Here is an 11423-nt window from a genome sequence, read left to right on the forward strand (position 1 = left end):
TAAACTAAATATTTTTCAAATGGAGAAAAAACCTTCAGGTTTTACCTAAAAAGATCTGTTGCACAGTAAAAAGTTCAATAAGTGGCTTGATATTTATTTTTAATACATTGTGTTTTATTTTTAAACTTTAAAAACGTTCTCCTGAAAAATCAAGTTTTTTGATTTATGACGTTCTTGAAAGGAGTGAGCGACATCACCCAACGATTCAATATGGAATTCTACCAACTGTCTGCAGTTACAATAAATAGTAATAAAGTAATAAAGGAACATTAATGTATCGAAACTCAATCTAAAATTTTTTTAAAATCTTTCATGATCTAGCCATATTATTCAATGAAATTTTTTTTTGTGGCTAAAAACGATATAGTTGTTTTCTTATCATATGAAATGCAGTTCCACCAAGAAATAAACGGTACAAAACATAAATCTAATCAAATGAAAATTTGGATAAAGCCATTATTTTAATTATTTAATTTAAATTTACTTTGAAGAATTCCAATTTTGTGATGGCTGTTTTGCGTGAGGGCTTTAATTTTGATTTTATAGGATTTTATACACATTTTGCATTTAACCTTTCCCTCCCGGTGATATGTATTTACTACAACTCGACATTGAAAATAAGAATATCAATATAAAACATAATAGATACGGGCTCAGAATTTTTGTATTCCGCCGTAATATAATTACGTATTACATAAAAGTATTATAATATAAAGTTATTCATTATCAGCAACGAAAATAAATCGATTGTCAAAAAAATTGAGGATAGAATCACCAATACACAAATGTTTCTTAGTGAATTGATACATCGCTCACTCCTTTCAAGAACGTCATAAATCAAAAAACTTGATTTTTCAGGAGAACGTTTTTTAAGTTTAAAAATATAATACAATGTATTAAAAATAAATATCAAGCCATTTACTGAACTTTTAACTGTGCAACAGATCTTTTTAGGTAAAACCTGAAGGTTTTTTCTCTATTTGTAAAATATTTAGTTTATTTAAAAAAATAATTAAAAAATACATTTTCTTCAAAATGCAAAAACAACACTTTCTGCCCTGTAGCGGGTAAATATTAAGTTAAAAATGTGCCGCTTTTGCTGGGATATAGTAAATTTTCTAGGCATTTCGAAAACATGCACAACTGAAAATTGACAATTTTTGATTTTTGACGTTCTTGAAAGGAGTGAGCGACATATCAACTTCAACTATGGTCAAGAAAAGCAAAATTTAGGAATATTCACGTTTTTAAATCACAATTTCATATGGTGTACAACATATGTACATATCACCAATGCATGCGGAAGTTTTTAGCACCGTAAGGGAAAGGTTTAATATGCATCTTAGAAAAATGCACTCACTACATAATAGGAGAATAAAATAGTAGAATGTTGACTGCATTATGGTGTCTCTTGCAACTTTACTTGATACATCTACTGTCTTTTTTGTACTTAACCGGTTAACTGCCAAAAGCATCTTAAGACGCATAATTTTCTATGAACGGAGCGCCGCTCATACAAAAATTACGTCTTAAGATGAGCCGTTTTAAATGTGCTTTTACTAAAGAAAATCAATTATTTAAAATGTACAAATATATTGAACGCATAGTGACATCTATTGAGAATATCATTGCATACATAGAATTGAAACAGAATTTGTTTTTACCACTTTAAACGTAAATTAAAGAGAGCTTTGTCGTTGGAACAACTAATGGCGCTAAGGGTTGTCCAATAATCCCCGAGTTGCCGTCACTGCCGAATCTGATGACAGTGATTTTAGTGTCGATTCTGATGATTTTTAATTTTTAATTTCTTAAAATCATAGTGAGTGTGTATACTTTTAATATTAAACTAACATAAACAATTAATTCTGACATATAATTAAGTTTTCATATTTTCTATGACAAATTTTGTGACAACCCTGCACCATGAACATTTAATTTTATGATTATGGATAAATGAGTGCACGACTGGCGCGCTCTTTATTTATTTGGTAAGTTTTATAAATAAATGTTTTTACACTTTCAATAACGATATGTTTAGAAGGTTTTATTTTTGTGGTAAAATTCGCGGCGTGCTAGGTACCGCCATACATGTACCTGTCGGCAGTCAAAAGGTTAAATGCATGCAACAGGTTTTTTCAACAGTTTCATCTCCTCGCAAAGTAGCCGTCACAAAAACAAATAAATTCACTAATAATAATAAATCTCAATTTCATTTAGAATAAATTTTGTTCAAGACTTCTTTGTTGCTTTTCATAATTCCAGGCACAACGATATCGTCGGCAAACATGTTGACGTAAGCTCTCTTAATGCCAAACTTCCAGAACGCAAAGTACGGCAAGTAATTGGCGTAAAACATTGTGAACAAAACGCTTGTATTGTAATAAAACCTGCCGAAAGCCGTGAACAGCCATCTCTTATACACGCAAAAGGTCAGGTACAAAGAGAGTTTGTCGCTCCAGTCAAACGAGGCGTAGAATTTATCGGGGTCTATGATGCTGTCATCGGAAGGGTTGTCGAGAAGCAGTCCGTCGATTGCGCAGTCGATCACTTTGGGTTCTGTGTCCCAGACACTTTTGGCAATTTCTGATCCCTCTCCGGCAAATCCGGGCACACCGACCAGCCAATAGGTGAAGTAGATGAAGGAGTTGGTGCATATGGAGGTGTCTACGTACCACATTCCATCTAAAAGTTCCACAACATGATGATAGAAGTATTCAGGGGGGTTCCGGAGAAGCTTCTGGTATACCTTGTCGCATATTGTTTGGGTGACTTGGATCGTTTCGTCTAGAGATTCGCGGCATAGATTGTATCTGTAATGGAACATATAAATCTTGTGAGAAGTCATTGAGAGCTACCGCTATGCTGAACAATATCACGACGGCTGATCTGTTCTATGTCTCTGATGAGGTATTCCGAAGCTGGGTTCTACAACTTAAACAAGGGTTTTTTTACATCATTTTGAGTGTGTCCAAATACTTGTTTTCATAAATCTGGATTATCTCCAATTATAGGAGTTAATTTACATATTAATTTTTTTGACATCTCATCTCATATATAGAACTTTCATGAATTTAGTAGTAGTGTGGTTGTCAATAATGGGTAGAATTGGTGAATGTTACAAGTGTGTAAAGTGATCACTTAAACCAGCCTATGACGGTCGTCAGCCCCGTAAATGCCCAGACTTCCATATTCTTCTTCATCTTTGATGAGATGTCAAAAAAAATTAAGGGATTTTTTTTTACTTCTTGTAATTTGTGTTCTAGTATGTATTTATTTAGATTGGCAATGCAGTCAATTCAATCTGGATAATAGAGAGACTAGTGTATGGGATACCGCTAATCTCACCACGACCAACATATCCACATTCCTCCTACCTGTCTTCTATCCCCAGCATGTATCCGATGGTCCTCCAGAAGTGTATGTACGCCTCCAAGTCCTTCGCGCAGGAGTGCTCGATGCCCAGGAGCTGCGGCTTCAGCAGCCCCAGTCCGAAGAACCCAAACTGGGTGAGCACTAGGTCCCTCTGGGAGATGTGCCCCAACTCCCCCCTGCCCGTGGTCTTGCTGGTGCGCAGGTGACGCAGTCTGACAGTCGCCAGAGACTTCCAAGCCCTAGAATGTCAATATATCTCAATTAACACGTTGACTGCCGGCTACAAGATATATATTGTCGACTTACAGGAATCAAACAGCAAAAAAAGATAATAATAATAATAACAAAACCCTTATCCGCACCCCAATGGTGCATAGGGCACTGCTTCATATAAACGCAGTGTTATCTTGATCGTTTACACATGAAGGAAAGGTGATCAGCCCTCCGCTTCAGGTATCAGTCCAGGGTAATATTGAATAAATATTACAGTGAAAAAATCACTTAAATTTATTTGACCCCCCCCCCTGGGAATCGAACCCGGGACCTCCAGAACGGTAGCTGAGCGTGCTGACCATTACACTACGGAGGCGGACAGTAAAAAAAAGATATGTCGATGATAATTTACAATGCAATAAATTTTAATATTTTTTCTGGTTTTATAATTTTTTTTTTCAAATAAATACATTTATTTGCATCTACCTTGTATTTGTCTTAGAATTTTAACCTACTAAAGGTTATGCAGATTGGGAGGGCGGTATATTTACTCAATTGTATCTATTTGTGTATTGTTCCTCACCTCTTAATCCCGCATTTGTTGTTTTCCCGCATTCCTAAATAATAGATAGAGGTTTCACTGTATTTATCAAGTGAAACTTAACATGTTCAGTTTTTACTTGACTGCCAACAACGAGATACCTCGTAGATTGCATTCATTGCTAGGATGCTGACTAGGAGTTATCTCGTACTGTGTTTACTTGCCATATTCCTACAGCTCCGATAAAATTCTTAATATATCAGTGTAATTACAACATTTTGAGTGTGTCCAAATACTTGTTCACAAAATCTGGATTATCTCCAATTACAGGAGTTATTTTCATATTATTTTTGACATCTCATCAAAGATGAAGAAGAATATGGAAGTCTGGGCATTTATGGGGCTGACGACCCGAAAAAAAAAATGAAAATGGTATTTTCTGGCGTTTCTCATGTGTGTGATTATAATCCAGGATTCGGATGTCACATACTAATATAAGAGTTTCTGCTTAATAAAAAACTTCTTTACATCTCACCAATAGATGTCTCTAGTGAAGTTCTAGTGATTCAAGAACAAGGTTTCTAAATTGGTTCATATATACAGAACTTCCAAGAATTTGCGTAGTGTGGTTGTCAATAATGGGTAGAATTGGTGAATGTTACACATGTGTAAAGTGATCACTTAAACCAGCCTATGACGGTCGTCAGCCCCGTAAATGCCCAGACTTCCATATTCTTCTTCATCTTTGATGAGATGTCAAAAATAATATCAGTGTAATATTTTAACTTTATGTTTAGAAAATAAATAAATACATTGGCAGGCTTATTGCTAAAAAGGAATATCTTCCAACCAACCAAAAACAGACTAGTGATATTGGTCAAAACGTTTGATATCATATATATCGCTGTTTGCAATAAGAGCGCAGATGGTACTTGAACATTTAAAAACATAAATTACAAATTGATGATAATAAGAAAGGCAAAGGAAAAGGGGAGTTTAGGGAAGGAGGTAGAGGGAGGAGGTTTGATGGATGATGATGGTATTCAGCCCTTCACTACAGGTACCATTGCAGGGTAATATTGAATAAATATCAGACTGGTGATGTCGGTTACGACCAAAACCAGTCTGATGATGTCGGTTATGACGAAAACCCGGTTGCTGGTCAAATAAAATTCATGTGGAAAAAACTACATAGTTATTATTTTATTCTTTAAAATGCAATTCCACCAAGAAATGTCAGTACAAAACGTAAATCTAATATTTAATAGTAAATTTAATATATCTTACACTGTGCCGGGTCGGAGGTCTTCGTAATACCAGCTGTAGACGTGTTTCAAGGTGGACATGTACCTCCTGTAGGCGCCCTCCACGGATGAGGATTTCTGAGTGCTGATGAGTATTTTCAGAATGCTCGGAACAGACAAGACGCACAGGAGCCCAGAAAGAGCCACCGCAAACTGCCCCATGATGTTTCTTTGAATAAATTTCTGCCCCCTGTGATGACAAAACATATCATTACATTTTACGACAAAACATTTAGTTTTTTTTTATTATTAACATGGTAAAGATTTTTTTAACAATTTTTGTTATATATCTAAATAACATTCTTCTTCTAACCCTTGTCCGCACGTAATGGTGCATAGGGCACTGCATCGTAGCGACGCCGTGTTATCTGGATCATTAATTGCATGAAGGCAAGGTGATCAGCCCTGCGCTTCTTGTACCAGTCCAGGGTGATATTAAATAAATATGAGAGTGAAAATCGGCCATATTTATTTTGACCCCCCTGGGAATCGAACCCGGGACCTCCAGCACGGTAGGTATTACTAGGGTACATATATTTTTATGCGGTACCTTTCTAAAAAAGAGACAAGCTCTTGTGCTTGGAGAGGGAGTTATCTTGTTTAGTTTTTTATTGTATGTGTATGTGTATAGTGTTCGTTAAGTTGCTTATTTTGAGTGTTTGTGTCATTATATTTTTGATTCTAAAGGAAGGCCGTTTAAATTTTTATGCCTTTTTGCATGCTTTTGGGGATTTTTAAATCATTTTAAAATCTTTAGGATATCGTTGTTTTGAGTTTTAAGTGTGTACATAGCATTTTATGACAAAACTTATTACTGCACATTCTAACAACTAATGTTATAATGTTGCTTCATTAGGTTAAGTTAGATAAACCATAAGTAGTGCCTTCTTTCTTCCATTATTTGTAGTACCTCATCGTTGGAGATGTGGTCTTTTTTTTTTACTAACATAAATTGTATAAATTCATTTAAAGAACAATTTTGTCCCCCTCCGTAGTGTAATGGTCAGCACGCTCGGCTACCGTTCTGGAGGTCCCGGGTTCGATTCCCAAAGGGGGTAAAATAAATATTAATGATTTTTTCACTGTAATATTTATTCAAAATTACCATGGACTGGTACCTGAAGCGGAGGGCTGATCACCTTTCCTTCATGTATAAACGATCAAAATAACACTGCGTTTATATGACACAGTGCCCTATGCACCATTTGGGTGCGTATAAGGGTTTTATTTATAAAGAACAATTTTAAACAAATTAATTTTTTTTTGCAGAAACCCACCAAGCCACCTTGTGTGTCTTGTCAGTGAATTTCTTTTTACATACATTTCTTATTGTTTTTAACCATTTTAACCTAATATACACACAAAAAAGATAGAAAAAATTAAGAATATAAACTATTTTACAATTTTCATAAAATTAACTCTTGATCATTTACCCATTCCTTTATTTTGCCTTTGTTCCATATTTTATTTTGACCTCTAACCTCCGTCGGCAACAAATTAAAAATGTTCGGAACGATATGTTGTAGTATTCGACTCCCATATTTATTGTTAATTCTTGGGACTATCAAACCAGATTTCAATATTTTTGTCTCACCAGGATATGTCTAGCAACTTCTATAGATCTACATCTCCAACGCATTCAGCCTATCCTTATCTCTTTCAGATTAGCATAATGTCTCGCAGCCATACAGTAACGAAAATATTTACTAAAATTTAAATTCAATATTATTTTCCTCCGCAATGTCCGCCTCCATAGTGCAATGGTCAGCGCGCTCGTCTACCGTTCTGGAGGTCCCGGGTTCGATTCCCAGGAGGGGGTCAAATAAATATAAGCGATTTTTCACTCTAATATTTATTCAATATTACACTGGATTGGTACCTAAAGTGGAGGGTTGATAACCTTTCCTTCACGTGTTAACGATCAAGATAACACTGCGTTTATATGATGCAGCGCCCTATGCACCATTGGGGTGCGGATAAGGGTTTTAAAAAAATATATATTTCGATAATTATTATTCTACCTTTTGAATTTTTCTTCATCGTACCAAGGAGGTATTTCTATGTCCAGTTGAGAGATATCGCAGGTGTCACACGGTACTCCGTGCGCCTCCCCCTCAAGGAGTAAGTGAATCTGTTCTTCTACCGTTACTGAAAAATATATAAATAAAAACAGATCAATTATATGTATACAATCCTTTTTTTTTTAAGAAATAACCCGCGAAGCCTCTATTTCAGAGGCTTGTTTGTAGGAACAGTTAGAAAAGGGAAGGTATATATGTGAAAAATACATCACAAACACCCAGACCAATAAAAAATAAATTTATCTGAAATTATTAAAAAAAAAATTAAAAAGATAATCATTTATGTTTTTATTATTTACAAAAATACTTAAAGTTCATACTGTTTCTGTGAGCCTAACCAGCTCATTATTAGAAATAGGTATCAAATTGTGGTAGAGTGGGTTCGAACCGAGAAACTCTGACTTAAGAGTCGGTGACACTAACCACGGGACCACAACCCGACTTTTTTTTTCTTTCTTTTTTTTTGTGTGTATATCAGGTTTAAATAGATAAAAACAATAAGTTAACGTATGTAAAAAAAAACTACACCGTCAAGACTCACAAGGTGGCTTGGCGGGTCTCTTCAAAAAATTGTTAATTATGTTTATGAATTTTCAAATGAATGTATATAGTATATGTATTTATAGTTAAAAAATAAATGTTTCAACATAAAAAATAAATAAAATCAATATATATATATATATATATATATATATATATATATATATATATATATATATATATATATATATATATATATATATATATATATATAAATATTTTACAAGTTGGTATGGCACTGAAGTATATATGGCATAGAATCGAATAGAAACAGAATTGTGGAAAATATTGATTACTTACATTTTTTCGCCATTTTGCAGAAAATTCCTATTCAACCCCAAAATGTTAAACTCGCACTGCCTCAACTGCAATAAATATTTCGATAATGTATTTACAAATCAATAACAAATAAATTTTATCAATTTTCTGTTTACTATAAAATATTCAAACGAATTTACGTAACGCTTGCAGACTGCTTATATATTCATGGGCTGAATACATCGATAAAGCCCCAATCATTCTTTTTTCCGATGAACCGTGTCATATAATAAATATCAAGTCATCAGAAGAACATACATCACAATCGAAATAGATACAATACATGGTTGATGATAATTGTTATCATTGATAACATTGTCACAGAAATTTTGACATTTGCCACCAAATGAGTGATGAATGCTACCAAGATAACGGGTGCAAATTCAACATGTGTACCAACACTAAAATATTTATTTTATACCTACACACGACAAACTTATCTGTAAAGCGGTAAAAAAGAGAACTAAATATTTTTCATACATTTTTATAACTTTTTACTATCAGTTATTAATTTTTGTTCAAAAAATAGTGATTGGAGGGATAATTAAGTTTGCATTTTATAATATATGGACAAAAAAATGACGTACCTATTTATTAAAAAATAACGGAAAATATAAAAAGATGGCATTGGATGCAGGAATTATCTATAAAACCCCTATAAGTAGTCAAGTAGGTACCTATCTACAAGCTACTGTCGCCCGTTTCATGTGGAACCGTCACGCTATAGTCAATTATCATTTGTATGTATAGGTGACACTCATTGTCCGAGGAAACCATGATTACTAAATAGATGTTTAGTACCGAAATACGACATATCCATTTTCCACTTTTCGCTGTTTTTATTTAATCACAATAAACGAAATTATATACAAATTAATGACAAATAAAAATAAATACATAAATTGTATCAAACTTAAATTGTACAATTTATTTTCCATTAAAATAAAAAGTATGAACTAATTTTTACATTTTATCTGCATTTAGTTAGGTTATGTCATGTTTTGAAACTAAGGTATAGATTTTTTGATTTGTTATACTTATATGCACAGTATATATTACAATTGGTACTCGAAAGATGTTCTTCACCATTAAAAAAATATATAGGAATCATTTATTGAAGACAAAAAAACAAATGAAATTGACTAGTCACGAGAAATGAATGATTTTTATAATGTTTAATATTTTAAATTTACAATTTGCTTTTACTTCTAATTTTCTTATTTGTGTATATTTGTATTTTATGATACTGTTCAGTATTAATATGATACTCTAAGTAAGTTATTATATTAATATAATATGTATATCACCGTTTAAACGTATGTTTTTACTATTCAAAACATAACAGATTCAAAATAATATTTAACATTCGGATTTCACTGGCTCATCGTAAAATTAACATTTTATATACAAAACTTTCAATTAAAAAAAATATTTAAAATGGATATGCCGGGTTTTGATAAAAGATCACAAATAGACAATATCAGTGATAAATAATATGATCTCCAATATGTAATAATACATCAATTAATATATTTATTGTAACTGCAGACAGTTGGTAGAATTCCATATTGAATTGTGTAATATATCCAAAATTAAACACTCCTGTTTTATAATGTACTAATAAGACGAAACGCGTCACATATCATATATGTAAATAAAGTAGAATTAACGGTGTTTAATATTGGATACAATACTCAAAAATTCATAAATTAATCAACGATGCATATAATAAAAAAACGTTTTATTTATTATTATAAAAGTATTTTGTTGTGTTTGATATTTTGTATTTTTTTGTTGTTGTGTAAACTCAACAATGCATTTGATGTGTTCTTTAAATCAAAGATTCATTTGTTTTGTATGTTTTTTTTTATGGGAAATCCTTTTTTAAAGTGGCTTGTATAACCTGGCAACCTCGTCAATAATGACCTACGTATGACCTTATGAAACAGCTATCAACATCGGAATGCAGTGCGCGAATTTTATTGTAAACCGTGTATTACAACTTACCTTGTATTGTAGATGATGACCAATGATGAAACCCAACACTCGACACTCATTTACTTACAATATATTGTACATAATCTAGATCTAGGTTCACAGAATGTATTTGTTGTGTATAAATTTAAAATCCTTTATCTAAATATCACTTTTATAAGTTAAACTTTGTTTTTATACACATACTTTTAAAAGATTGCATTACTTTTCAAATGTAGGCTCCTCGTCCGTAATACAGTTTATAAACAACTTCTACCGACTTACGGTACTCGCAACAAAGCCAATGGAGAAAAAATGAGATTACATTAAACTAGGGTGACCAGAAATTATATAAAAATTACAGTAAAAGTTTTATTATGCATGCGATCATCGATCGTGTAGGTTAAAAAATCAAGTCACCCCTTTTTACTGCCCTAACTCAATTGCTTCTTCTTTCTTTTTTTTACCTCTATTCACTCGCAAATGGTGCATAGGGCACTGCATCGAATGGGCGCAATTACGTAAAAAGTCCTACCCCACAGATTCTCAAATATATTACAGTAGGTAGAGCCTCTCTCGTCTGTTGATATGTCCTCGTCAATCCGTGTTGGGAACAGGAAGGATAAACTAGTGTGAATCAATCAGGAACATCTCAGCTTTTGCTCATTGCTGGCAGAAAACCATTCCAAACTTCTAAGGAGAAACTGGACTGTCGACTGTTGTCAACAAGCCTCCCGTTCCAATGAAAGAGGGTTCGACATTTTGTGTCCTGGCTTGGTTTATGGTTCCAATGTTCTTCACCATTTTTGTCATGTATGGCACCACCTCGTTTATTTAATTGTATATACGTATTTTCATGTATTTTTTATATTCCGATCTTTTTAGGTTCCGTCCATACTCCCAGTCCCAAAAGTGACAGATTTGAGGGATTCTACTGTACTGTGATATCACGGGTTAATTTCAAGAAAGTAAACCTTGCCAATACAGTAGAAAAACTCTGCCTAGAAATCTGCCTTCGCAGATATGGAATATTTCTAAAACAATATATTTTACCATAGCTGTAACTCTTCCAAAAAC

The 11423-nt window shown here is 33.2% G+C and overlaps 1 protein-coding gene across 2 annotated transcripts; it reads right to left on the reverse strand.

Annotated features, from left to right (window-relative positions):
- Positions 1 to 1098: 1098 nt before the first annotated feature.
- LOC148311525 (uncharacterized) lies at positions 1099 to 10602 on the reverse strand. 2 transcript variants are annotated; one of them, XM_088256470.1, is made up of 6 exons: positions 10380 to 10602; positions 8355 to 8419; positions 7455 to 7581; positions 5417 to 5623; positions 3378 to 3614; positions 1099 to 2813 (listed from the first exon to the last, which is right to left on the reverse strand). In XM_088256470.1, exons 2-6 carry the CDS (start codon positions 8365 to 8367, stop codon positions 2213 to 2215), a joined length of 1185 nt encoding a protein of 394 aa, XP_088112596.1. In that variant the 5' UTR covers positions 8368 to 8419; positions 10380 to 10602; the 3' UTR covers positions 1099 to 2212. The 2 variants fall into 2 exon arrangements, with proteins under 2 accessions (XP_088112596.1, XP_088112597.1); XM_088256471.1 differs by lacking the exon at positions 10380 to 10602 and adding an exon at positions 8513 to 8695.
- Between the last annotated feature and the right edge of the window lie 821 nt (positions 10603 to 11423).

This window comes from Brachycentrus maculatus, unplaced genomic scaffold (genome assembly GCF_059751285.1).
Source record: "Brachycentrus maculatus isolate JH-2025_06_01 unplaced genomic scaffold, ASM5975128v1 h1tg000061l, whole genome shotgun sequence".
NCBI lineage: Eukaryota > Metazoa > Arthropoda > Insecta > Trichoptera > Brachycentridae > Brachycentrus > Brachycentrus maculatus.